The sequence below is a fragment of the Bactrocera oleae genome, chromosome 4 (assembly GCF_042242935.1).
Source record: "Bactrocera oleae isolate idBacOlea1 chromosome 4, idBacOlea1, whole genome shotgun sequence".
NCBI lineage: Eukaryota > Metazoa > Arthropoda > Insecta > Diptera > Tephritidae > Bactrocera > Bactrocera oleae.
The window spans coordinates 73,346,836-73,373,877 of record NC_091538.1 but is presented as its reverse complement, the minus strand read 5'-3'; the positions used below and the strand labels follow the sequence as shown (position 1 = coordinate 73,373,877).

General features: G+C 38.0%; 1 protein-coding gene across 3 annotated transcripts in view; it reads right to left on the bottom strand.

Moving 5' to 3' along the window:
• The window catches only part of 5-HT1A (5-hydroxytryptamine (serotonin) receptor 1A), a 119,194-nt gene that overhangs the window by 66,069 nt on the left and 26,083 nt on the right, over nt 1-27,042 (bottom strand). Inside the window, exons 2-5 of one of the 3 annotated variants that reach the window (XM_036367661.2) lie at nt 6,505-6,628; nt 5,808-5,840; nt 4,586-4,780; nt 2,252-3,121 (exon numbers count right to left, since the gene is read on the bottom strand). In XM_036367661.2, coding sequence (XP_036223554.1) covers nt 2,252-3,121; nt 4,586-4,601 — 886 coding nt within the window. In that variant the 5' untranslated portion in view covers nt 4,602-4,780; nt 5,808-5,840; nt 6,505-6,628. Of the gene's footprint in view, nt 1-2,251; nt 3,122-4,585; nt 4,781-5,807; nt 6,629-27,042 lie in introns of all 3 variants that reach the window. The other 2 variants (XM_070108655.1, XM_014237669.3) reach the window with 2 other exon arrangements.

The window sequence follows — 27,042 nt, the reverse complement described above, 5'->3', positions numbered from 1 at the left end:
TCGTTAAATATTTGAATAAAAAGCATTCAACGAAATTAAGTGATACAAATTATAAAAATATCCTTTGGACTTTCTAATTTCACTCGCTTTCGATCTTCTTACGTTTCTATATTTTTATATTTTGCCCAAAATTTAGATCAAATCATTAAGTGAAAATATTTAAAACTTTAAAGCTGCGCTGACCATTAAAGTGTGAAATTCGATGAAATAGTTAGATAAAACGAGCAAAGGCTTTTCTTCAAATTTGAATAGCCCATAAATTGAATTGCTTACAAATTTTTCTTATGTGCTTGTAAGTGTGTTATACAATTTTGAATAATTTTCAATATCCGAGATTGTATCCCGAGTGTTCGTGCTTTACAATAATCCCTCTTCGCTCTGAGCTAGCCTGGCTTTCGCCATTCATGTATTTGAAAACACTTATACCCTTTCTGCCCCGCTTGTGATGCGCTCAGCTTTATCTGAGCCGCAGTACTCTCGTGCCAGTTGAAGCATATAATATTGCATTTTTTATAAATTGGGCTATTTAGGGAGACACGCATATGTATTTTATACATACAGGGTGTGCGTTGTCTGGTTGTGTTTAACAGTATAAACGATACAAGAAAAAATCGAAACAAAGTCTTTGTTCAAATCAGTCGGCAGATTTGGAGATTATGGTTAAATGTTAATGGTGCTGCTTTTAATCTTATAGAGTAAACTCCGGTTTTTGCTTAGTTAGAGAGAAAAACAAAACGTACAAACAATTTTATATTACAATATATCATGTTAAATAAATGCACAGCAGTGAATGACGTTCGGATGATAACCGAGCTAAGTTCGTGTCAGTTCTTGGTAGCTGCCTTGAAACTTAACAAGTACGAGAGAAAGTTTTCAACAACAGAGAAAATTAGAAGATTACTTCCAGGTTATGTTCATACATAAAACTTATTCTTAGCAGGAATTTGCAAAAGTGTTTAAGAACTCGAATCGAATCGCTTCGGGGCTTGTGCAATTTCCTACAGGGTGCATGCAAATTCATCATGTGCTTGTTATTGCTCAGCTCACTGTTTGCTTGTCAATTTATATTATGATGAGATGACAGTTCAAACGAATTCTTCAAAAAAAAAAAATATATATATATTATATATAAACAAAAATTTGGTGAAATAGTGCTTTTATTATTTGCTTGACGTATTGTTAGACATTTCAATAGAGTGACAGAGAATTAAGAGAACATTTATGGGAGACAATTTTGCTAGGAGTGCTAGGAATATTTTAATATCAATGCTTATTTAGTCTTCTCGGATGAAGTGAGGTTTCTAACATAATAGAGAATAAATAAGTTGATTATTGTTAATAAAAATTCCTTTCGGCGTTTTGTATATATACATTTTGACTGGAAAGTTAATTCATATTCGTCAGTTTTGAGCATCAAATTCATACACATTTGTTATTCTTTGAAAACATATTCCGAAACTGCGGCTCCAATGACAAAATTTTAAATGTTTACTCTTTTCGTAGAGATTTTATGCTGAGAAACTTGTTCTAATTATTATTTTGTTCCATAAAATCTTATACTAGATGGACAGGAGAGCACACATCTGTCCGTTAAGAGGTCTCCCTCAAAAGCAAACGTTTCGTTTTGCGGCAGAAGCATTTGGAAATTCTTCAAAAGACTTAATTGGTGGAAAAAAATCTGCATTTCCTCTCTGGCGCCGCTTTGTTGGGTGAAGCATGTCAAGTGTCACCCGTGGGCATATCATTTCCTAAAAGAAGTCGCCGCTAACTATTTGCTTGCCCTCTCACTTTCAGACAAAGTTTGCATAAATTTTGCATATTCCCGCAGCCAGCGCGGCGCTGTGTGTTGCAGTTGTTGCTTGCGCGAAAATACCCAACAGAATAAGTGAAAGATCAAAGGTGAAGTGCTGTCGTTGGCATAGCTTACGACAACTTTTAATTTGCGTACAACAACAACAATAACGCAAATAAATGCGAAAGTGAAACGAGTCGAAATGACAACTGTCACGAACAACTTTCTGCTTATTCGAGGCGATGCCAGTGGCTGAACTGCGGCGATCGCAACTCGCGGCCTCGGAGTCTTTATTCAAGTTTACTTCATTAAAAGTGCGAAAAGCAATTAATTAAATTTCACTTCAAAAGGGAATATGAATGACGCGGCTATTAGTTGCCAGGCTGTACACACAGACGCGTGCGTTCGCCAGCGGTTCTAATTTTAAATTTTTGAATTGTAAGAGTTAGCTGCACTCACCAATTATTGTGATGAGAATCAGTAGACCCAGCACCACCGATGTGCTGCCCATCCGCAGTAGTTCGCCGAAGTCCTCTTCGCCCACGGTCACATTGCCGCTGGTGAGATTCACCATGCTACCATTCATAAGGTCACTTCCGTTGTCATCGTCGTCGTTGGTGAAGAGAACGCTCGTGCCATTCCCACTGGTGTCCAGCAGCAGTGTGTCGTTGATTAGCATCGCGCCAAGGCCGACAGCGACGCCGCTAAATAGGTTCTCCGCAGCCGTTGTTGCTGTCGCTGTGGCAGCCGCCTTGGCAGCGGTCAGCACTGTGGTGGCAGTTGTGGTCAGGGTGGCGCTAAGCGGTGACGTGGCGAAGGAAGCGGCGGTCGCGATGCTATGCTGATGACGATGGAGATGTTGTTGCTGTCGCGACAATTGCTGCAAATTATGATTACTGCTGCCTGCGCTGCTGCTGCTGCGGCTGATCTCCAACGCGCTTGGCACTATTTGGCCCACCGTGCTGAGCCCAAATCCGATTATGGCGGCTGTCGTCGCCGCCACGGCTGTGGCAGTGGTCGTGGTGACGTTGAGCGCCTTCGCAACCATTCGCTGCTGCAGGCTGTCTTCTTGTTGCTCTTCGTATTGTTGTTGTTGGAAGTTAAATGGAAGCATATTATGTGTTGGTGGTGGCGGTAGCGGTATTGGTGGCAATGTCTTGGGCCGCTTTGTAGGCGCGCCGCTGATGGGTGTGCGCCTGTAGGTGCGGTTTCTACTATTGCTGCGTTTGTGGTTGTAGTTGCCACCGGTGCTGAGCTGTTCTGCGTTGATACTGCCGGAAAAGACGTATGCACTGCTGCTGCTGTTGCCAATGAAAATGTAGTCTGCATCTGCAAATAATGAGAATTGAATAGACTTGGTGCCAGTGAAGTAGAAGTAGCAGTTTCGCCTTCACTTCTTTTTATCGTCTCTAATACAAAGAATAGAACTGATTTGAAATAAAAGCGACAACTTTCTACAAACGCTGGTTTATTGTTGTACCTGCAACATGCCTGAGGCTTATTTGTCCGAGTTGCGTAGTCAGTCGATAGAGACAGTCATGCGAATATTAGAAAAACCTTACCTTTATTGCTGTAGTTGGTTAGAAAGGTTGGCTGTTAAATCAAAAAAGCAAAAATGGCTCAAGCAGAATGAAATAAAATAAATGCAATATTTCACCTTTTTATAGGCTGCTCTGGGCGAAGACTTATGGTAGAGCCTCAATTGTTATACACATATCCATTTTTTTGATATTCTTTCTATTCTATCTCAAACAATCTTCCCTTTTATTTTTCCTTCTTCATCATTTTCAAAAATATCTATGGATTACAAATATAACCACAAATTATTGGCTCGGGTTAAACTTCTGATTTTGGCTCGACACCAGAGTGCCGCCACTGACCGGAAAATGTGAAGAAGTAAAACCAACTCGATTTTGGAAACATTTTCGGGAGTTATGCTAGCCGAAAGAGGAAATTTCTGACTTTAATCTTTCATTTGTGGTTGTGCTCTCGTGTGTGTATTCCTGTATAGCCACAAATTGACATTTTCAAATGCGGTAAATTCACCGGAGCGTGTTAGCGTTTCTGCTAGTTGTTGCCTTGCACGGAAAAAGGACAAAATTTCATTTCTGCCTGCAGTTGTGCGTGGAAAATAACTGAATATTTTAGAATTTGTGTATTTAAATGCATTTGTTGGCGTTGAGGGATTTTTCCGGTTTTAGTTTCCGGCCAGTTGAAGGAAATGGGTCCACCGTGAGGTGAGCTTGAATAAATTTAAAATTAATAAAATATTTTGTGGGAATAAAACTCGGCGTTGAAAGTGATTGCCCACAATATTGTTGATGAAAACAATGCCAAAAAAGGAAAGTAACATTTATAAAGTAGTTCTGTCCCATCCAAAACTAGGTAGAAGCGGCAAGTGATGCATTATTTTTTGTAGTTCTTAGGGGTGTCTACTTGAAACAACTTTTCAAATCTTGTTTAAGCCAATGACCTATATATATAAAAGTTAGGATGGCACATACAATTTTGGACTTGATTTGATAATTTCACTTTAAAATCACACTCAAGCAACTTTTGACTATTTATATTGTACTTTGCTGGTTGTGCTGAGTAGTGTATGAAATATACAATACTTTATTTTTAATTTTAGCTTAGTAAAATGTTTTTCTTTGTCTTTCTACGTTCAATAAACTCTTAGTCAGCTCGTGAGTATTCCCGTTTAGGCTTATTTTCAATTAATTTTTCAGAAAAATCTCATATCTCCCTTAATTTTAGGGTTTTTATTTGAGGTTAGTATATTCTGTCACTCACCTTTAAGTTTTGACATATTTGCTAGACTGCCGATGCGCGCCGTTGTTGTTGCGACAACCACCGTTACTTTTGTTATCTTTCCACTTTTTGCACTCGTTTCACTCTCTCACTTTTTGTATTCAATTTCTTTTATATCTACTTCGTTTTTAGGTGATTCATGAGGTTAACCAGATGTGTTAAAGTTTTCGGCATGACCTACACATACAAATGCACAAAAGTATCCAGAGTGATTTTTTTTAATACAATATAGTTGCATATAAGTACTGCATCGCTAGTGTGATGGTAGCTTACTTTTTGGGCATATCATCAAAAGCATCGATACCTACAATAACTACAAAGCGATGACTATGATCACAAACGAGCGCCACAATTGGCAGCTACGCACCGTTACACAGCAATTGCGGCAACATTGAGGAGCGCGGAAACAAAGGGCTTAAGCGCGTCGCTCGTGCGTGTGTGTAGGTGAATCGCTCATTCAGTGAGTTGGCCACATTTCGCAAGTGGACGCCAATCATTGCAATGAGTGGATGAAAGTGCTGAATTGAACGCACTCCAACAACACTGCTAGTGGCGACATGTATTCGCGTTCATCCATACATATGCACAAATATCTATATATTTATATGTGTATATGGACATGCACTTGCTGTAAGTCTATACTTGTATGTAGTGCTAGTGCGTGCGTGTGTAGGTGTGGGTCTGTTGAGCTTGACAGCGCTTTACGCAAATTGCCAGCAAATGCTCCACTTAGCGGTCGAGTGACGACAGACAGCTGTTGGCGTACGAAAACACATACACACACACACACAACCGCACTCGCAAAGAGGAATGCGCCGCAACGCTTTTGTCACGTGAAATGACGCTTTTGAATTTACGGCGCAACCCTTTTCGTTCTGCAAATTTTCTTTTATATTTTGCAGTTATAGTTTTGTTGTCGTTGTTTTGGGGTTGGTTTTGGCGAGCTTATTGTTGCCCTACTCGCTGCGTTGATTGCTTCGCTGTCGCTGTCGCTGTGTGGCTCTAGGTAAATTTTGTAATATAATATTAACTCAGGAATATTGCTTTACTTGTCTCGTTGTTGACGAATTAGTCCCGCTCGCTGAGTTAAGCTTTACTCCTTTTCTTAACAGCGGGCTTATTAATATTCTGGGGCTTAAGAAATTGTAACACATTCGAGCGAATTTATGTACATGTATACTATTGAAAATAGAGATATACTTACATCTATATGCTTGATGAATTTGGTGAATTAAAACTGAAATGACAACTTTGTTAAGTTCTTATCGAAACTTTCATACCTTAAATATTTTTAGAATTTTTTCAATCAAGAAAGTAACATCAAGCAAGTACTGCCTATTTTGAACACACAATCATTTCGAAAAGCTGTGCAACTAGTACCATATATACTTGTACTTGTGAACTCTGTTAAATAATTTTATGGGAAAGTTAGACGTGAAAGAAATTGGATATCAGTGTACACGTCACAAAAACTGAGTCAAGGTCTGTCAATCTTTCACTCAATGTCCATTAATGAAACCTTTATATGATTTATGCTGTGAACGTATTGAAGAATTGTGTAAGGGTCTGTTTACGCTGTGATGCTGAATTAAAAGAGGGATGTATTTAGAAACAGGACGTCCATCTTAATCAGGGAGCATATAAAACAACACAGGTCAAAAAAACCGATATTTTAAGTGAAAATATGCTAAGATCTTTTCGAAATTTTTATGTAATCAAGTAATTGTATTTTTCCTGCCGATTGTTGTTGTCTGCACTATGATGCCTTCTCTTAAATTTATAGGAGTTTTCGTTTTGGTATCATTGTTTCTCTGTCATTATTTGCATTATAAATTTCACTTTTTGACTTTATTTTTCTAATTTTTCGTGCTCTCTTATTTGACAGCTGGTTAATGCTTGACCTGTCTTCTGGCTTCTCAACTAATGCCGTTATGAAGGGGTGAAGGTAGATGCAGGGTATTTCTGTATGTGCCGTCGTGGGGCTATGAGCCCCACACGCGCCAGAGCTGCCATTTGCGCAAGTGTCTGGAAAAAGGTAAAGAAAAGTGAGATTAGATAATGGCAATTCAATGAACTTTTGCAGAATTCTTCTGGAATTTACTCGTTTAAATTAGTGTTTACATCTGTATGTGCATACATATTCATATTCTCCATGTAAATACAACTATGCTTGTATAGGTATATAAGTATGTTTGGGCGAGTGTTGGTAAATGCTCGCATTTAACGTTCTGGTGTTTACGCACGATTGGTTTGTGTACGCGAAAGCGCACACGCACACTCCCAAACGCAGTGCATGCATAAATGTTTGTTCCTCCAAATTGGGTCATGACATTTGCGCATATTCAGAATTCAATTATATTATATTGCGTTTAATGGGAATAGTAATTAACACACCATTGGCGACAGGTCGCATTCTACAACAAACAATGCAGAAGCCAACAATGGCGGATTGTTCGATTTCGCTGGTGCAATTCAGTGCCGTTTTGTGGGTGTATTAGTGTTCGCAGGCATTGCTGAACTGTAATTATGAATAAAAGGATTATGTTGAGGAATTGAATGAAGGGCTAATGGACTCTATGAGTTATATCCAGCGAATACATTACATTTTGATTAGCGATTACAGATTAGAAATAAAATTTATTACTCTTTAAATAAAGTTTCTTAATTTAAATATTAATGATATAATTGGTGTTTACTTATATGGAATAGGGGGGCATCGCTAACTAAGAGACATTTTGTATCGGCGTCGAGCATATCACACTAAATGGTTCCAATTTGCTCTCTGGAAAATGTCAATTGGGATATGGACTTTCTCTATCGACACGTTAGCCTAGAGACATACTAGACATACCTTTTTGCAATTCAGACCTAAGATCAACTTACCAGAAAAGTTAGCAACATAGTATCTATTTGGTCAAATAGGCTAGTATTAGAAGAAAACGTTTATGTATGCTTCACTGTTCAAAAAGATGGCTGTGGAGGGTCTTTTGAGACGTCAGAAGTTACAGGCGAGGACACAAACAATACAATAATAAAATAATTTAAAATGCCCGATTACAACTAGCATACACAATTTAATTTGCTGACAAGGAGATGTGTGTATGCATACATACATTTCTGTAGCAAGTGTTAACACGATACCGTTAAAAGTAACGCAGAAGAAAAACATGCGGTTTTGAGCCTTCATTTTATTTGATTTGAGTTTTGTTCAGCGGCGGCCGAAACACTGTGAGTTTGTGTGTGGGACTTGATTGTGGTAACTGAAATCAACACTTAAATATCTGATATTAAAAACTCTTCAGGCAGTCAATCAATAACCACCCCGAAATTCGATAGAAGCTGCAATGAAGGCATCGCCTAAACCACACACAAGCGAATTTGTTTTACTCGTTAATGTACTCGCGTACATATTATATAATATATAACATATCAACACGAGTATATGGTACATATGTACTTTGTGCATAATGATTTTGATTATGTGCGAAAAACAAATTTGCAAAATGCCATGAAATTTTATGAATAAATCCGGCAGATCATTATTTTTTATTGGACGAATTGCTAACTGTACATAGTTATTTCATGCACACATACTCGTGCATATGTACACGGCGCTTTAAGCGAGCGTATCCAAGTGTACTATGTGTAGCATACGTAATTTTGCTTTTGTAAAAATTACTGTAATTTTAAATGGGACATTATGCAGTTTAATGAGCCAAATGAATTGATGCTTTTATATTTCAATTTGCGCTTCCATGGTTAGTGAAGGAATAAACGAGTATTGGGGTAACGCGGGGACAAATGAATGATTTTAAATTTAATTTTTGAATGTGTGTTGGAGGAAGCTTTTGTATTTGTAATTCACATTGCGGTTTTAAAAATATTATGAATTTCGCTTGTTATTTACAAATTTTGTTGTTGTTATACACGAATAAAAAGTAATGTTTTTGTACAAACTAAAATAAAATAATAAAAAAGCATCATGTATCTCTGTGCCGAGGAACAGAAAAAAATCCAGTTATATTTAAATAATATGGCACAAACTTTAATTGACTCAATTCGTTACGGTTTGGTTCTGTTTAAAATGTTTTGCTTGTCAATCATTACCGAAGTTGGTCGAGGTTTGTCGTTGATTTTCTAATGCTGTGCAACAAGTTGCCGTTATTTAAATTGTATAGGTGTAGCGGTAGTAGACAACATAACTATGCTAATGTGTATTTTCAAATCTTAAGACTATATTTAAGCATACTTGCAAAATACACAGTAAAGTTTTTGAAGAAAAAAGTGAAATATTTTACACGAGATCCGCGAAGCTAAGAAAAGGCCTTCCACTGTTGATTTCGGCCTATGCCGTAGATAAAATAAAAAAAATTTCAATAACCTACGGTCAAAAAAAATCCAAAACTGACAAACTGGTTTAAAAAAAACGTTCGAAATTTATCCAAAACTTTTGATAGTTTTTGAACGGCTAGAATTCGATTTTTGATCAGACCAAAACAATGGATGGTTATAGTATTAGAAACTATACACCAAACACTCCGAGTATCACTTAAGCAAATGTCAAAATTACTGTTTTGAAAAAAATTCTGTAATTCAAGAACGATTTGTCGTATCCAATTATTATTTAAGCATATTAATTTAAAAGTATAAACTATCGATGTTTTTAAATTTCACTTAGGGCGCATACCCCTGAACTTCATTTTGGTTTCTATGGACAGGGCTTGAATACGGTACTTTGATATCAGTAAAAGATTTCAAGTGAACTATTTAATGCCTTAGGCAATATCTCAAAGGATTTTAAGGCTTCGGAAAAAGTGATTAGCTTTTACCGCTATTTTAATATCATTAAGGACTTAACTAAGTAAACAACATTGTTGCCCCATTATCTATTATTGAACAAAGATTTAATAGAATTCATAATTTAGATATTTTTAATTAAATCTAAAAATTTGAAATTGATATGAGCATAATATTTAACTGTTTATAATTTATTAAACAATTTCCATTTATCGTCGCAAAATTAATTGTGAAAGCGTTGGAATTCGAAATTCATTGGTGCGCATAAAATTTATTGTTTTAATTTCGGCAATGGCGAAAAGACGGATGAAAATGCACGAACGAAGTACGCTCCACTCCGGAGCAATTCATTAAACCACATATGTAGGGCGGATTAAATATATGTACTTTTGTATTGTTGTGTGAAACTACCCACCGAAGTAAGTTGGAGAATGTGTGTGGTCCATTTTGGCACCTTGCCACTTTTGTTTTCGATGTTGCGTAAGCTTTTTGCAGCATATACCTGAAGGTCAGCTAAATAGGTAAACTCTCCTTCGTTTGGATTTCATAAACTCGGTTTGCAATTTTTCTTTCTGTGGATCAAATCCAATTAAAGTTTTACAAAAATTTCGCTGGGCAGGGTTACTTTGACAATATCGTCAGAAATATAAGGAAGTTTCGGTTAGTTACATTTTTGAAGTTTCTCGCTCATCTATTTATGCTTTTATTGACAGCTTTATGGAACATTTATATGATTGTTATACCGCCATGATAAAATTAAATAGGTATTAACTAGAATTCTTCTAAATTTTCCTTTAACAACTTAAGCGCAAACATTTGTGCTGACCAAAGAGTCGAAATACCAAACTTTTCAAATTATTGAGATCTCAGAGGCTAAATTTATTCGAAATGCACCTCGCTTTAATGCTTCAGTTAAACAAAGTGCAATATATTTAAGGCAGATTGAACCTGTCCTTTAATTTTTTCAGTTTCTACACAAAGGTTTGATGGTAGTCGGTCCAACTACAGGGAAGTAAGTATATATCAGCCGCGGTTCTCATTTCCTGACTTTATTTTTCTCTGCTGTTGTTGTAATTTTATAGTGTTCTTTCCCTGTGTTTGGCCGGTTGGCTGGTTTCGTTTGTTTCAATAATTTAACGCAATTTTTGCAATTACACGCAATCACTTCCACCATAAATAAACCACCCTACCTACGAGTATGCTCCTTACAAGCCTCATGTTCTGGCTCTGCTTCACGGTTTTCTTTATTTTTGCGAGTGTGTGTCTCGCGTAGTGTTGCTCCTCTTACCGTGTGGTGCTTTTATTGCAATCATTTTTGTTGTTGTTGTTGTATAATATAGCGCAGATTTACAGAGCAATGGTTTTCTGCGCTCCAGCGATACCATTGTTGTCATTTTTCGTTGGCCCATAAAATGTCGCCGTAGTTTTTTCTTTTGTCCACAACGTCAAGACGGCAATGTGGCAAGGCGGCAAGATAAAAAGAGTGCAGCCCCCATACGAGTACAAGAAGAAGAAGAAGAGAAAGGCAGCAACTTGGGCCGTTGCCGCTGGCTGCACGGTTGGGTGGGCGCGGGAGATGCGTGAAGCGCACAACGCGAAGACACTTGAGACTTTCTCAAAGGAAAGTACACGGGCACAAACGAAAGCGGGAAAAACAAAACAATGCAGAATGTAATAAAACAAAATTGAAGGAGAAAGTAAAACATTACAGCGCGGCAGTTCGCAATAAAGAGGAAAGCGGAAATATTCGCTCGGCGTGTGACTAACAAAGCGTGCGGCATGCGGCAAGAACAAAGCAACTGCTGTTGGCGCTGGCAAGTCACTTTCAGCCCCTTCAGCACGACATCTTCAGCGGCACAACTATTAAAGTTGCTTTCAGCATTCTGTTGCAAGTGCGCATTTGTGGCACAAGTAGCAACTACTTAGCTGTTTGTATTGTTGGCTGCTCGGTTGGTTGATTACTTGCTTGCCTGCCTGCCTACTGGCTTGCTTGTTGATGTGACTACTCCACTCGCTGGGCAAGTTGGCAGTTGGGCTGCTGCATGCAGACAACATTTTCCATATGCGCCAGCAGCTACTCTTGCAGCGGTACCTTAGGCGGCGTTATTGTTTTTCACTTCCGGCATCACGCTCTTCGCTCATTTCCGCTTCCTTCACTATCAAGCGTATATCGTCAATTCGATGTTTGCGAGTATGTATGGATGTGTGGAAGGAAAGCCGAAGACGAGCTATCTCCTTTCCACAAATTGCTGAATTCTTTAACTAATAAGCGTTTTCAAATTGTAAACTGTATCTATGTAAAAGTATATGTTACACCAGAGGCACACACCTAGTTAAATTTGGTATTTTGTTACAAAGAAGATAAAAAAAATAATTGTTGATTTTGATTTTGTCGAGATATCCCAAAAAGTTTTGAGTCCCGTGACTTCAGTTGAAATTTTTTTTTTAATTATGGGCATATTCTTCACTTAAAGTCTATTTTTCAAGCGAATTTTTTATGATAGTTCCGAAGTCTAAGCATAATCTAATTTGTGTTAGATACTAAGCTGTAACTACGGTGATGAAAAGATCCCGCTGAGGCTGGCTTTTTGATTACCGCAACAAACTCCGCAGGGATAAGATGAATATGAAAGTTGATGAAGCCGGAACTTTTAGTTAAAGCATCACAAGTTTACTACAAACTTTGAGTATTTTTGGCAGATAGCTACTCAGATACATAATACATTTGCTGATTGTGAGTACAGAAACTAATAGTTTGAAGCCGAGCTGCGAAGAGCAAACATTAGACAGACAGATATGAAGAAAAATTGCTCACAAACCAGAAAAGCGTTAGCTTCGGCGATAATACTCTTCACAAATACAAAAGATTCCTTACAAAAACTTTGATGGGTCAGTTTGTATGGCAGCTATAGCTTTAGTGACTCGATATGTACAATTCGTTCGGTGCTTGCACCATTGTCTTGGACAATAACCGACGTCGATCGATCAGTCTATATGGAAGATGTATGCTATAGTGGTCCGATATCGGCCGTTCTAACAAATGAGCAGCTTCCTGGTAAGAAAAGGAAGTGACTAGTTCGCATATATACAAACAGATGGACGGACAGCCAGACGAACAGATAGATATATTTAAATTGGCTCAGCTAGTCACGCTGATCATTTATATATGTACTTTATAGGGTCTCTGATATTTCCTCTTGGGTGTTACCATCATCGTGGCAAACTTAATATATCCTGTTCAGGGTATAATAATAACGAAAGATTGTAATGGACCAGTTTAGAAAAATAGTACTATTGATATAAGTTGGGCAACCAAATCTTATTTCATTCAAAATAAAATTATTGTTGTAAATTGTACTGCAATCCAACTGTGATTGAAAACAAGTAACAAAGGTAGCGCCTTCTCTCTTGTATTCACATACTGGGCGACCGATCCTACCAAAACTCCGGATCTAATTGATTTCGCAATTTATTCCGACATAAACCCATATCATCTACAAATTTCTAATAATGCAAATATGAGCTGAGGAAAGCTTCACCAATAAAATACATCAAGCCGCTTCGTTAGCTGCTCCTCTTAATTCATCCAAACCAGATCATCTATTCAGATGAAGAGCCCAGATGGTAAAAAATAATAGACTACTTCGAAGGATCTGGCAGAAAGCAGAAATGCGGTTGACAAGACCAGGCTGAATAAAGCAATCAAAGAATTAAAATCTAAGTTGGCACAGCTAACAGAAGAAGCTATAGCAAAATTTTTTGGCAACCACCTTAAGAACTCTTTTAAGTCCTTTGCCCTTAATAGTGACTATTAGCGTCAGAATGTTCAGTCTTTTCTCGACTGTCCATGTCAAGTGGATGACCCAGTATCATACGTAAAACTGACTGAAGTACAAGAAGAAGTGTCGATGTTGAAAAACTCTAAATCGCCCGGTCCAGATAATATTGATGCATGGACATGGCATTTAGGCATGGGGGCACATATTTAGTACCTAGGGGCTTGAACAGTTTTGGTTCAATTTAGATAATTTTTGGTCACAAGATGGCATACTTTAAACGTATTATTAACGCAAAGTTTTACGCCAATATAATCATTGCTGCTTGATTTGCATACTGGAAAGTGAAAGAATCAGATGGAATTGAAAAGGGTGTTATATGAGAAATAGGCGTCCGATTTCGCCCATTTTCATACTGTAACATATAAATATGAGAAGAGTATTATCTACCGAATTTTGTTGAAATCGGTTAAGGTGGTTCCTATAAAATCATCTTATACCATCCTAGAGATAAAATTTAATGTCTCTGGCTTGTTTAGTGCTTGGTTTATCGCGCTTTTACTATTTTTTAACAGTACAGTTATATGGGGAGTTGGCGGGGTTGTCACCCGATTTCACCCATTTTCGCACCGTCAATAGTGGTGCTAAAAACATTTGCTCCCAGTGAGAACAAACAAACCGTTAGGTGAACAAAACTATTATACTCTGTAGCAACAAGTTGCGAGAGTATAATAAAAACGATACTGCCTGTTGCATTACTATCCATTTCTTAGGTCATACCTAGATACATTTCTATGTTAGAACTAATGATGACACATCCGACATATACGAAGTCAAAGCAGGTGTTCCGCAAGGAAGTGTGTTTGGCTCAACACTATATACGATTTACGACAGACGGCTCCGCCATTCTTGCATCTGTTTACTGCGCAAACGAAGCTTCTGAAACTGTTCAAAAACAACTGAACGAAGTAAAATCCTGGCTTTGGAATTGGAATATTATGGTATATGCAACAAAACCTGCACATGTTATCTTCAGCATGAAAACTGGGGATTACCCTAACGTCAATCTCAATTAAACAACTATTCCAAAATGCACTAGCGCTAAGTACCTCGGAATGCACTTAGACAGAAGACTGATTTGGCAGCAACACATAAAAACCGAATGTGCTCAGCTTGAAATCAAGACCAGAAAAATGTACTGGTTACTGGGTCCTAAATCCAAACTTAGTCTTAAAAATAAGGTGATCTAATATAAAATCATTTTGAATCCGATTTGGTCATACGAAATCCAAATCTGCGGATGTGCAAGTAAATTGGTCCTATAAGTTATTTAAAGATATCTGTCGAAAACCTTCAGGTTGATTGCAAACGCTTCGTGGTACATCAAAAATTTTAACTTACATAAAGATCACGAAATAAATTCTTTGAAGAGCGAAACTCAGAAACTAAGTTCATCATACGTAAACCGACTAAGTTGTCACCCCAACATACACCCCATCAACCCACTGGGCAACAGTGAAAATACTCGCCGACTGCAAAGGCTGAATCCCTTAGACTTACCATTTATATCTTAAGTTTAACTACACTGAATTAGTTGAAAAGTGGTATTATACTTATAAGTTTAATCGAATTGTGATATATAGTACAAATCTTATACTTCAAATGCTTTAATGTAGTTAATGGACAAATTGTAATTGCAGCATCAGTGTCAGTTTTTAAAAAAATATGACTCCGCCCGGTTTGGGCTATACATATGTATTCAGCAGAATGTCTACACTAACAGTAGTTTTTCACATGAAACTTAATGGCAAGCTCACATTGAAACATAAAATGTGTATGAGTTGTGGTTGTTGCCAAAGCGTTTTCGGCATAAAAAATAAACTTCTTCCGAAAAAGCTACTCAAGCGGTGAGTGGTAACGAGCGCTAAATTTTAACTTATTTTTTGACGTCGACGTTGAAGTCTAATCCTGAAAGAACAACCGAGTGCTAAAAAACTGAGACAGCAAAGCAGCTAAGCTGCCAAAGCAGGCAGGAGATTGCGCTCTAAAGTGGTGAAAAGTATCTCTCTGCGATTTAAGAGCTACTTCAGCGTTTTGGTGTCTATTTATGCATGAAAATGCAGCGCAGCCACCGAGATGTTGTGGCAAAACAAGCCACCTACTTATCTACAAAACACTCATAACTGAGGAAATGCTCGTAGATGTGTGTGTGTGGACGTGGGGTGGATTCTGGTCAGCGAGGCGTGTGCGCAACCACAATGCTTTGTAGCCGCTGGCCTTGTGGCATACACTTGAGTACGCTCGAGCGGTAATTGTGCGACAAAGCGACTCGCAATGACATGGAAAATGTTTAAAAATAAATTACAAAGTCCGCTGCAAGCCGCTATTCAGGCTAACTTGTAAAGCTGACAACTTTTTCCAACAACATTAATTATTAAAATTTTCGATCATAAAATGTAATTACTTTTTTATTTAAAGAATTCTGTAAAAAATTGATAGTGCACATGAACAAGGGCTAATTTTACATGCAATCGTATATGCTCGTATTATTCCAATCCCGAGGCCAGAATTTTGTGAATATTCAATTTCTAAATTGAAAGCTTTTCTTTAAAGAGCAACAAGTCAAGCTTTGCTTTTTATATCTCGGTATTTTTTCTTACTACTTATTTGGAGCTCTCCTCACGCTTGGAACCACAAAAAATTTTTTTTTTTTAACAATAAGGTCAATATTACTACAACTAAACAAAAATACTGAATTACAAAAACAGCATAGCAACATGAAGTTGTTCCCGTAGATTTGTGGCTCACATTGAGGCCGCAATGCAGATAATTTTCCGATTCCCCTTAATCCTCCACGTAAACTCTATGACAGAAGTGGATTTTCGCGCACACAAATATATTTGTATTTCAACCGCTTGAAACTGCCTATGCTGGGCTGACACCACACACACACCGCGTATGCGTAACATTGACCAAATTTTGCTGCTACTTTAGGCTTAAATGTTCTCTGTTTGGTAATACTCCGCTGTTGCGAGATGCAAACAAGTGTGCGCTAATGTGCAAACTGGGTTCTATTTACCATATTTGCGCCACGTGTTACTGTTTATACGACAACATCATGACACGACGTAGGCCTAACTAGTTGCATTGTTTGCTGCTAATACTTTGACCCTGGCCTTGAGTGGATTACATGTGTAGCTTAATGCACAATCTTTTGCCTGCCATCCATACAAGTATAACTTATTTAGTAAACAATGGTGGAAGGATCTGGATACCCTATAAAATCATTAACATATGATCAGCGTTAGGTGCTGAGTCGATTTGGCCATGTCAGTCCGTCCGTCTGTGTGTATAGACGCGAACTAGTTCCACTGTTTTTGAGATATCAATTTGAAACTTTTTTGTATTGTTTCATGTGACACTAAAAGCATCTGAAGAATATTTCATCATCGTTGCAGCAAAGTTAACGTTTTCTCTTGTTTAAAATGTGTTTGGAAAATTAAATTGAATACTTCGCCTGCGAGGTAAAAAACCGCTTGATACTTAAGCGGGTCCCATCTAAGCTCACTGAAAATCTCTTCTCCTCTTAGCAATCAATAAAATTGACTGTTCAAGCGAAAGTTGCAATACTTCACACACATTTACTCAATTCTGCATACACACACACATGGATTTTGTGTACAGCTATTTGTAGCTATTTAAATGCATAGCAAATATGTGTTTAGCAATACGGCAAGCGCACAGGCACGCAGAATAGCTCTGCTGTGTAAGTATGTAAGCCGGTGTGTATGCATATTCTGGCGAAAGAGTTTGTTAGAGCTTGTTAAGTGCACTTCAAGTGCATCAAGCGCTTTCTTTTATCCTTCACCGAATGTGTGTGTGTGTTTGTGATTGCTTGCATAAGTAGCTCAGTGATTTCGAAATATCTTCAAGCTCATGTCGGCGACTTCCCAACATACATGTGTCTGTATGTGTGGTGGTAGCGAATGCGTTTTAAAGATGTTGGAAAAGTGAATTCAACTAAATGCAGGAGTTTCTGGAGGACTGGTAAAGAAATATTCTTTTGATATCAATACTATCGTTTTTTCGGCTTCGCCTGTACATTAAAGCTTCTCTGACCAGGTTATGATATTTTTTGGTGATTTTGCTTCTTGCTTTTTCATGAAGGAAACAAAGTATATTAAAAAAGCTAAGTTAAAGATTCCCAGGCATTTTGGAAAAGTGTCTCGTTTGTAAGCTAACTAACATGTACACCATGCAACATTTTGTTGCAACTAAATAGAAATCATCGTCGTTGACTGCAACTACTTGAGTGCCAATCAACAATTATCTTAATTAATTAAAAGTCAAAGTGTAGTTGTACGACTTCGCTAAGTGTGAACATTTCAAAGAGGCATGGCCAGTGGCACAACAACAAATATACAATGCGGCACTGCCACGTGGAAAATTAATTTTATCTTCACTTATTTCCTGCTCCTGTGTAAACAGCCATCTTGCTAGAACGTTAACACATCACCGAAGATAATGTCAGGTAACTGAATTGCAAGTGTAAAGACAAAAACAAAAGCAATATCAATTACATATTTAATTGCCACCCCTCCGGCTTCGACCGTCACTCCCTTGCCTCGAAAGGTTGTACAGCGGTTGAGTGAGTAATGTGACCTCGTCGGAGCATACAGTCGTGGTGGCAAGAAATCGCCGAGTTGAGGGAGAGTGAGAAGAGCGACTGGTTTGGAGAAGCAAGGTAATGCGAAAGCAAGGCATAGCTTTCTTTGAAGTCCCAGCAACACTTTGTGTAATAAATACAAGTGCAACAAGAATGGTGCGAAATAACTGTTGCCATTGCAATTGCAATTAAAGGAAAAATACTGCACTGCACTTGTGACAGGTCAGAAAATAAACAACGGTTATCAAAGCAATGAAATTCTGCGGAAAAGGCCAAGACACTAAAAAGCCAAAATGAGCTAACGCACTCTTTACGTAAGTACACTCAGCGTAGAGAGTAAATAGCAAGCAAAATGAACGGAAATGAAAAGTATTTGCTTCCGGTTAAGCTGCCACGTTGCTCTCATTTACGTTAATCTTAACATAAGTTTAACACTCTTGTATAATATTAATTCCTAGAATACAAAAAAGGCAATTTAGAATTGGAGGCTGTAGTTGATATAACGGGAAGCGTTACGCCTATGTGGTGGCTTCTAATCATTACATATATAAATAATTTGTAGTATTTGATTTGAATATACTCGCTCAAATGCAAATAATGTCTTGGAATTAATTTGAAGGAAGATAATATTTATTGCCTAGAGGTGTGTCAGGAGAGAACTGGAGTTTTCTATCTATGCTGATTTGATTAGTTGATGAGGCAGGAAATAACAAAAATCTGCTCTTGCAGTTTTCTCATCGAAGGTCAAAGCACGATGAGCAGCTGTTGAAGCCTTAGCTGGTGTATATATTTTATGGTTTGTAGTATTCGGTATAAATTATATTACCGAAGGTGTTTTTAGTGGATGATATGTAGAATAACCTACTATGAATTTACTTCTTTTGTCAAGTTTCCCATAAAAGCCAAATGCTTTCAACATTTACTTGTATTTTGGAAAGTTGCGGATATCTTAAAAGAGACCCCAAGAAATGCGTTAGAATTTTTCTTATTCTGTGACATTGATCAACTCTCGGAAATGAGATAACTCAAGTCCAGTGCAGCGCGTTATAACTACTAAAGACCCTATACTAATCAGATAGCATAAGATAGATCTTTTGCTCTTGATTCGATAATAGATATTTAAAGTGCTACCGGAATTTCGTGGGAGTGCTTAACTTTGCCAGTCCATTCGGTTTCATCACTACCTCGGTTAATGGCGTTAGCTTATAGCAAGACAAACAATTATGTTTGATTAAATAACTCACTTTCCACATCTCTTGTAGTTCAGTCAACATTAAAACTGTGTACTAAGAGTGAGCAAAATAAGTTTACTTGCTTGCAGGTGTACGTTGCAAATCACCAACCTCTCGCAATTTATTCACCCATATCCGTTGACACGTGTGCGTTTTAGGTGTGCATTTACATGGCTCACCGTTTGGTTAAGTGTGAGCCAGGCCTTGGAGCAACAGCTGCCATTTGCCCAGCCTGACTGACAAGCCAGCCACTCTTTGTTGCACGCTGTTGCACCCGCATTAGTAATTCTAACTGATATAATGCACTTGCAACGTCGCTTCAACGCCAGCAGCAGCATCGCCTGCAGCACAGCCGTCAAGTAAGTATTTCCAGTCAACAGGTGTGGGCTTAGCGCCATATCTATATATTCAAGCAATCTCACTCATTCAATCGGTGACTGTCGTTCTACCGAGCGAGCTTGTGGGCAGTTGGCGTGCGGGTTGGAAGTGATGTTTGCCGCTTGAACACAGCCACATCGTTTTTTTGACTTACATAGATTTTGCCACAATGCCAAGCAGGAGGAAGCCAAGCTCCTCAAGCGTGCAAACATATTTATTTAAGTATAATAATATGCGTAAGCGTGAATGTGTGCAAGGAGATATGCCTGAGATATATATAAATGAATTGCTTTAGCCAGTTTTGCCATTTTTCTTCCGCACTTGTTGTTGTTTCTTGTGGGCCGCCACAGCGCCTGCCACTGATGTTTGCTGGGAAAGAGGATATTGATGCTGGCACAGCTATAACCGGCTTGACGTACAGGTGAGGCAGCGAGTGCGAAGCCACAACGTGTGCGTGTGTGTGTGCGGCCTTGCAGCTGCGAACTGACTGACGTCGACTATTTTAGCATTTTAAGATTGCGTTAACGTTGGAGCACACTCTTACTCATCCACTGCTGCCACGGATGAGAATGAAAAATTAAGTGCCCTTCCTCGCAGCGCATAGTAGGGAGTTGACGCTGCAGTTGGGCTTGGGTGCGCTTGTCGTTCACCGAGTGAGTTAAGTAAAAGTGGATGGAAGTGATTTTCTAATCAGTCTATTGTAAGTAATTTTTCTCTTTTCTGCCTCTTTTTTTAGCGTTGTGCTGCTTTTGTGTTCAACGTGTAATAAAATGCTCACTCACCTGAGTGCGTTGGTGTTGGAAGAATCATACTCATACTTACACCATTTCTCACTTATCCATAAGCACCAGGTGAGTTCACAAGGAAGGAAATATTTTTCACATAACTAGTTCTATTTTGCCCCTTTGAAACTACTCTGGAAGTGACTAGCTTTATAAAATTTGTATTCAAGCGGATTGTATTTTTATCTGAAGAAAAACATTTAATAGGGAGACTTAACGCTTAATTTTAATGGAGTTGTGTCATCCGATTTCGACAAATATTTTTCATGTTGGCGTACGCTCTCTTACTCTCGCATTACGATCCCAGTTAGTGAGCTGATTTCCTCTCAGGCTATGTTCGTCAAACTTCAAATTATAAACTTTGGCTTTGGCAGCATGAAGCATTTGCCCAATAGTTTGAAGGAATGACGCATTGCGAGTGTTTTTTGCAGTGTATAAAACGCGTGTTCATTTCGGTTGTTTAGATCCAATTCTGGTCGCATATTATTAAAATTAAAAAGTTATTTAGGTGTCGATACGCAATTATTTCATTTATTTAGGTGTTCTTAATTATCATTGCATCTTGAAAGAGTTAGAGATAAAATAATTAGTTCTGGTATTCCTTTCGCGTAGTTCATAACCATTTTGTGTTCTACCACCTTCAAATCTGGAACCACACTATGCAGTTTCTAACTAGTTCATCTATAAGAAATGTAGCGTCTTATCTGTTACCTTTGTACCGTTAGAAAGCGAATTTGTGTCGGGAATATATCCACAGCACTGTGAAGGTCATATCAACGGTTTTATTAGTTCATAAATATTTATACGGCAAACACATTTTATCACATTGAGCTAAATTAAATTCACCTTCACTGCATCTGCTAAAGGATAGCTTACATCGCAGTATATGGTAAATGTATGCAAATTATTTGCTCGGGATAAATTTATAAAATATAAATATACAACCTGTCACACTTTTAACTTGCGAGAAGAAAGCTTAAGCTCTTCGTAAAAAAACTTTAATTTAGACAATTATTAAAGAAAATTCTATAAAATCAAAGCCTTTTAGTGTCAAAATTGGTATTGCTCACAATTCAAGCCGCATTTGTAACATTGTTACACCGAACATTGTCGTTTAATCAAATTATTTCTGTTTGCGTTGATTTTTTTTGCACAAATATGCAAAATAGCAAATTGTGTTAAAGCGAACTTTTAATTTGACTGCAAGTTCATAAAAAGCTTTCGACCGTGTGCATTCGAGCATGCGGCCACAAAACTGCTGCGTTAAACTAAACACAGTACTTTCAACATTTTTCGAGGTTCTATTATTTCATTTTTTTCACTTCTATTATTATTTTTTTATGTGATTTCCGGAAAAAAATCAAAAGCGCTATGTGTATGCAGCGTGTGTTGGTCCGTAAAAAATGTTCACAAAAATGCACCAATTTTTTTTTTTAATGAAATTTAATACACTCCTATTTAATTATTTTTATCAAGGAGTACTATACATTTCTGCTAACCCTTTGCTCTCTTTTCCAGAATTAAAGAACACTTCACACTATGCCACGAACTCTCAGCCAACTTGAAGAAGCTCGCTGATAGATAACCACGTCGTCTTCTTTTTAGTTAGTTTTAATGATTTCCCCAAAATGCGGGGACACATGTTGCCCAAAACTAATCGGTTTTGCTAAAAATGTATTCTACGAAGAAGGCGAATGCAGCACATATACTCACAGGCACACATAATGAAGTCAGATATACGAGTATATAAAATTATTTACTTATACAAATCCTTTTGCAGACGCCTAAGATATATCACTATGTTCATGAAAACATATTCAGGGCGACGTAACAGCCCTCCCGTGACCTTACCTGGCTTTGACATTGCAATATTTACCCTGAATGCAGAATATGGAATAAAAAAATACAAAAGAGTAGATGGTGAGAAATGAAAAGAACAGGCAACTGAGGAGAATGCCCGGATAAGAAAAAATCGGCCAAATTGAATTTCACTACGCGTGCTGATGTAGAGAATACTGCCTACCAAGGCGCGCATGTACCCCGACGCATACATACACAAGTGCTTGTACACCGCGGCCCGTCCACTGCATATAACTGTGCAGTTTGTGTGTATGTAGGCACATTATATGGCAATAAACCTTTTATACCCTTCCATCAGCGCCTGCGGTAGCGACAGTGGCGCAATTCAATTTATCATCTGGTCGGCGCAGTGACACTTTTGCTGCTTAACGCCAACAGTCACTTTATGCCACTTGATACACACGTACTGTAAGAACACACACATACACACATGTGAATACCCGGCCGCACACATGGCATATACACATAAACGTATATGTTGAGTTGGGGTCGGTGCGGTTTGTGGTGGCTTTACCATGCGGCCTCTGGGCTGCCACGGTGCCTCGGTGGCTTTGCGTCACGCTGCGCTGCTTTGGCGTTATGTTCCACTCAGCAAGTTTAAACGGTGTGCTGCGTGCGTTTCGTGTGTGTATGTTTATGTGTCGGGTGCCATGTAGTAAATTTGTTGTATGCCACATGCAATGGCAGGCACGCATGACGATATATTATGGCGCCGACGGCGATGCGCTGCCACTATGTGGTGATGAGAGAGTGGCAAAAGTAATGCTTTAGTGGCGAGGAACGTGGGTTCTGGGCTGCTGCAAGTGTTGCAGATTGTCTTCAATGCGAAAGGCGCCGCCTCACTGCTGCTAATATTTGTTGCAAATAAAGTAAAAAAAAAATGTAGAAAGTCTGCTTAAAGCGAAATTGCTTGCAAGGCTGAAATGTGCGAGTTAAAGCCTTTAACCTAATGGTGAATTTAGTATTTTTCGCAAGAAATTTGTGTGATATGTGCTATACTTTCACCTGTGATTAGATCTTATTTAATATTAAAGCAAACTTTAATAGCGAAAACTTTCGCAAGACGCCTTCTTCTCTCCTTCGAACTGGATTTTCCTGCTTTTATGTCTATAGTAATTTTAGTATATCGAAATGCTCAGCCATATGTGCATAAAGAAAATTCCTCCGGGGCTACATATCTGTTGCTACACATGCACATGCGTAGATTGGAACACACCCATGCACACGTATGTAGGCGCTATATAACCAAATTGGTTTGCGCCCTGTATTAATGTTCTAATATCACTCATACGCCCCAGCGCACACGCGCATGCCAGCGAATTGACATGTCAGCAACGTTTTGGCGCTGTAATTGTTCTTTTTCTGATCTCCACAGCATGCCTACGTACAGACACAGGCACAGTTGTGTGACTATGCGTGTGTGAGTACGTGCCGGTCTGTGCGCTCGCTTCGTGTATGCGCATGTAAAAAAGCCATTAAATTTAAGCTGAAATTGCTCGTAAAAAGTACTTTGTGTTGGTCTCGCTGGGATTTTCGTTGATGGAGTGCGCCTCACACAGCCACGGACGAGCGCACATACTTTCGTATTTACGCGCATACACACGTATATATAAATGCTTTTAAGTGGATGCCACGCATTACAGAGTAATAAATATTATGCAAACTTTCTTTATTGCCACTACTAATTGTCGGTTGAGTATCCCAACCAAAAGGGACCAAAGTGCGCTTTGGGAATATGCTCTGCCAGTTAATTCAGCAAATAGTATTATATATACATCACAGAGGATATATTATATGTCGGTGTGTAAATAGGGAAATAATACTGAGTGCATTTAATGGCAATTGGCAACCGCACAAAGCGGCCAAATGTGTAGCGGCGGTGGCTTGGAAGCAAGATTTAATTAATACAAGATTTAGTAATGTAATTTTGAGAAAAGTGCTTAACCTCCGTTGAAACACGAGCGTGTATCCTTTCAGATGCAGGTATTTTATGTTTTTCGTGGGGACATTAATAAACCGGCCGCTGATTAGAACCACAAAATGTTCCAAAGTAGCTGCTTGGAATTCACCTGAATTTAAGGAAATAAACTAAAAGTTTTTTCCCAGTGTCTACATTGATTCACTCTTATGTGACGGAAATAAAAAATTAAAGAGAATTTGGCATGCTGCGACAGTGCTCATTTCTGTTTGCTACGACTATAAGTTGTTTTGGAAATCGCTTTTATTTGGAACAGATTTTAATAAAAATAGTCTGATACACTGCTGATTTGCTTCATATTTCGTTTGCTACCTCTTCATTGCCAGTTGCAACAGCTAAATACATGGCTAAACAGGTCACTAATTTTGTTAGGGGTTCGCAAATTTGTTCCCTGTTGTATGAGCGTTTTTTTCTGGCTGACTTTAAACAATATCAAACTAATTGCCATTCCCAAATATCTAAAATGTTACTTAATAATCTCAATAGCCGAGCGCTAGTCGACTTGAGATCAAAACTAAAGTTACTTAAGCGCCAAAGTTAACTGAATCCTTACATCTTATGTAATTTTTTGTACAATATCTTTGATTTGAGCAACGAACATTTTCGTTGTTGGTGTGACACACATTACTTTCATATAACAGCACAAAATGAGTTCACTGGTTTCTCTCTTCACTACACTAGGCATCATAAAATTTATCTACATGCGGATATTGGTTGTCATTTTCACGACGATAAAACACACATCAAGCAAGGAAAAATACCCCACCTTATACAAAAAACATACACATAAGTGTGTGTGCGCGCGGTGGTTTACTGCTTTGCCTCGCTTCACTTGTCACTCTTCCGATTCACTCAAAAATCAAACACGTGGCCTGATTTAAGTTAATTTTTAATGTAAATATACAATAACAAAAGTAACAATACGTTACCAAAAGTCACTAGGTAAGCGCCAGCCGAGCCAGTGATGCTGTATCGCCTTTTTATCTCGAAAATTTTCATTGCCCCTCTTCCATTTTCGGCAGTTTGAGCCAATGTGTTTTCAGAGAAAATATCGGCATGAACATAATGTCATTGCACACACGGTGCGGGCGGACCTGTAAGTCTCAGATTCTCGGGTGTGCGCGTTTAAATAAATTAATGTAAATGTGTGTGTTGATGTGTGAAATTAGAAATTTGAGCCAAGTCTTGACAACGGGGAATAAAAGCAGAAGCAAATATATGTACAAAGACAAATAAGGCGTTGATGAAGTTGTGAATTTATTTACAAAATATGTAGGAATTCACGGACTCTGACAACCCCTGCACAAGTTTGGACATATGCAGCTCTGTAAGTTAGCAATATTTGAGGCTCGAAGGAGTCAATCGAAAATTAAAATCAGCTTACTTTCGTTTCTAGCGATAATTTCAATGCCTAACGGAACAGCTAAAATCAAATTTCTAACACTTTTGTTCAAATATGAACTCAAGCGATGGTGATAAGGACCGCCACTTAGTCTGTGCGCCGCAGCATAGACTATATTTATTAGTTTAAGTGTTTATCCTAACGATCATACTGTCAACAAACTTTAAATAATTATTATTCAATATGTTCAAATATCCTTGAACATGTTTATCGTCGACAATGCCGAGACAATGCATAACATAACATAAACAAACACAAAAGAAACATATGCATGTAATACACATGCATTCAGCACTTAACAATACAAAACATATTTACCTAGATTAAGAAATTGCAGATGAACAAACATAGTATCTATGCAATACAATGTAATATATATGCACATGCATGACAATACAATAGGTCTTCAAAATAGTATTAAAGCCATAAAAATAATGAAACAAAATCAGAATAAAATAGCTCTCTGTCAATTTTAGTCTCCCACCAGAGGTAAGATATTATTGTTCAGCTTGCCAACAGTTGATTAGAAGCTCAAGCCAAAAATAGAAAGTCCTTTATTGATAAGCATACAAGTAATATAAAGTCAGTCGCAAGTTCGAAAATCTTTCTGTTAGGTATATGGGGGCTAAGGGAATTATTGATCCGATTAACTCATTTTTGATGTACTATTATTAGAACAGCATTTTCTTGAAATTCTATAATAAATCTCACAGATTGACCAATATTTCCAATGAAAAGTTCGAAATAAGAACTGGGTTCCACATATTCGGCAATCTTTGATCGTAAGGTGGCATATCTCAAAAGCACTATTCGTTCTCCGGATTCATTGTTTGGTTCTTGATTTGTATACTGGAATGGAATAAATCTGATGGAATTTAAAATTGTGTTATATGAAAGGTAGACGTAGTTTAGTGAAAATATCAGAATAATGTTATGTACCATGTGGTTGAAATTGGTAGAGTAGGTCCCGAGATATGGGTTTTCTCTTAAATATGAGCGGTGCCACGCCCATCGTCCAAATTTAACGCCGACTTCTATAAAGCCCTCGCATATCATTTCGATTGTAAAATTTTAGGTTTATTATGATTCCGCCCATCCTGCAACATGTTGAAAGAGTATACAAATTATTTAAATATCTCCAAATTATGTAGTCCGTGGTAATCAGATTGAGCGTAGATGGTAAGTTTTTGTCTCCAAGAATTTCTCGCTATATATGTATATCCAAATATGGCACTAAGAGCTAACGGTGACCGATAATTAGTCTGTAATTGATGGCATGAGTGCTCTTATTTAATTTCTGCTTTATAGTAAAAATCTCAGAGTATTTAAGAAGAAGTATAAAGTGAGCACTCGTAAAGCGACTCACAATGACTAGAAATCGTGTTTACAGCCAATTCGCTGTAAATGTGAAATGATGTGTTCGATTATGGTGGTGCTGGCGTTGTAGTGGTGGGTAGCGCTAAACTTTTGTTTGCTAGACAAGCACATTCCAATGCACATAAATATCCAAGGCGAAGGGGTGGCACAAGTACAGCGACTAAACTATCAGATAGTCAACACAACATTCA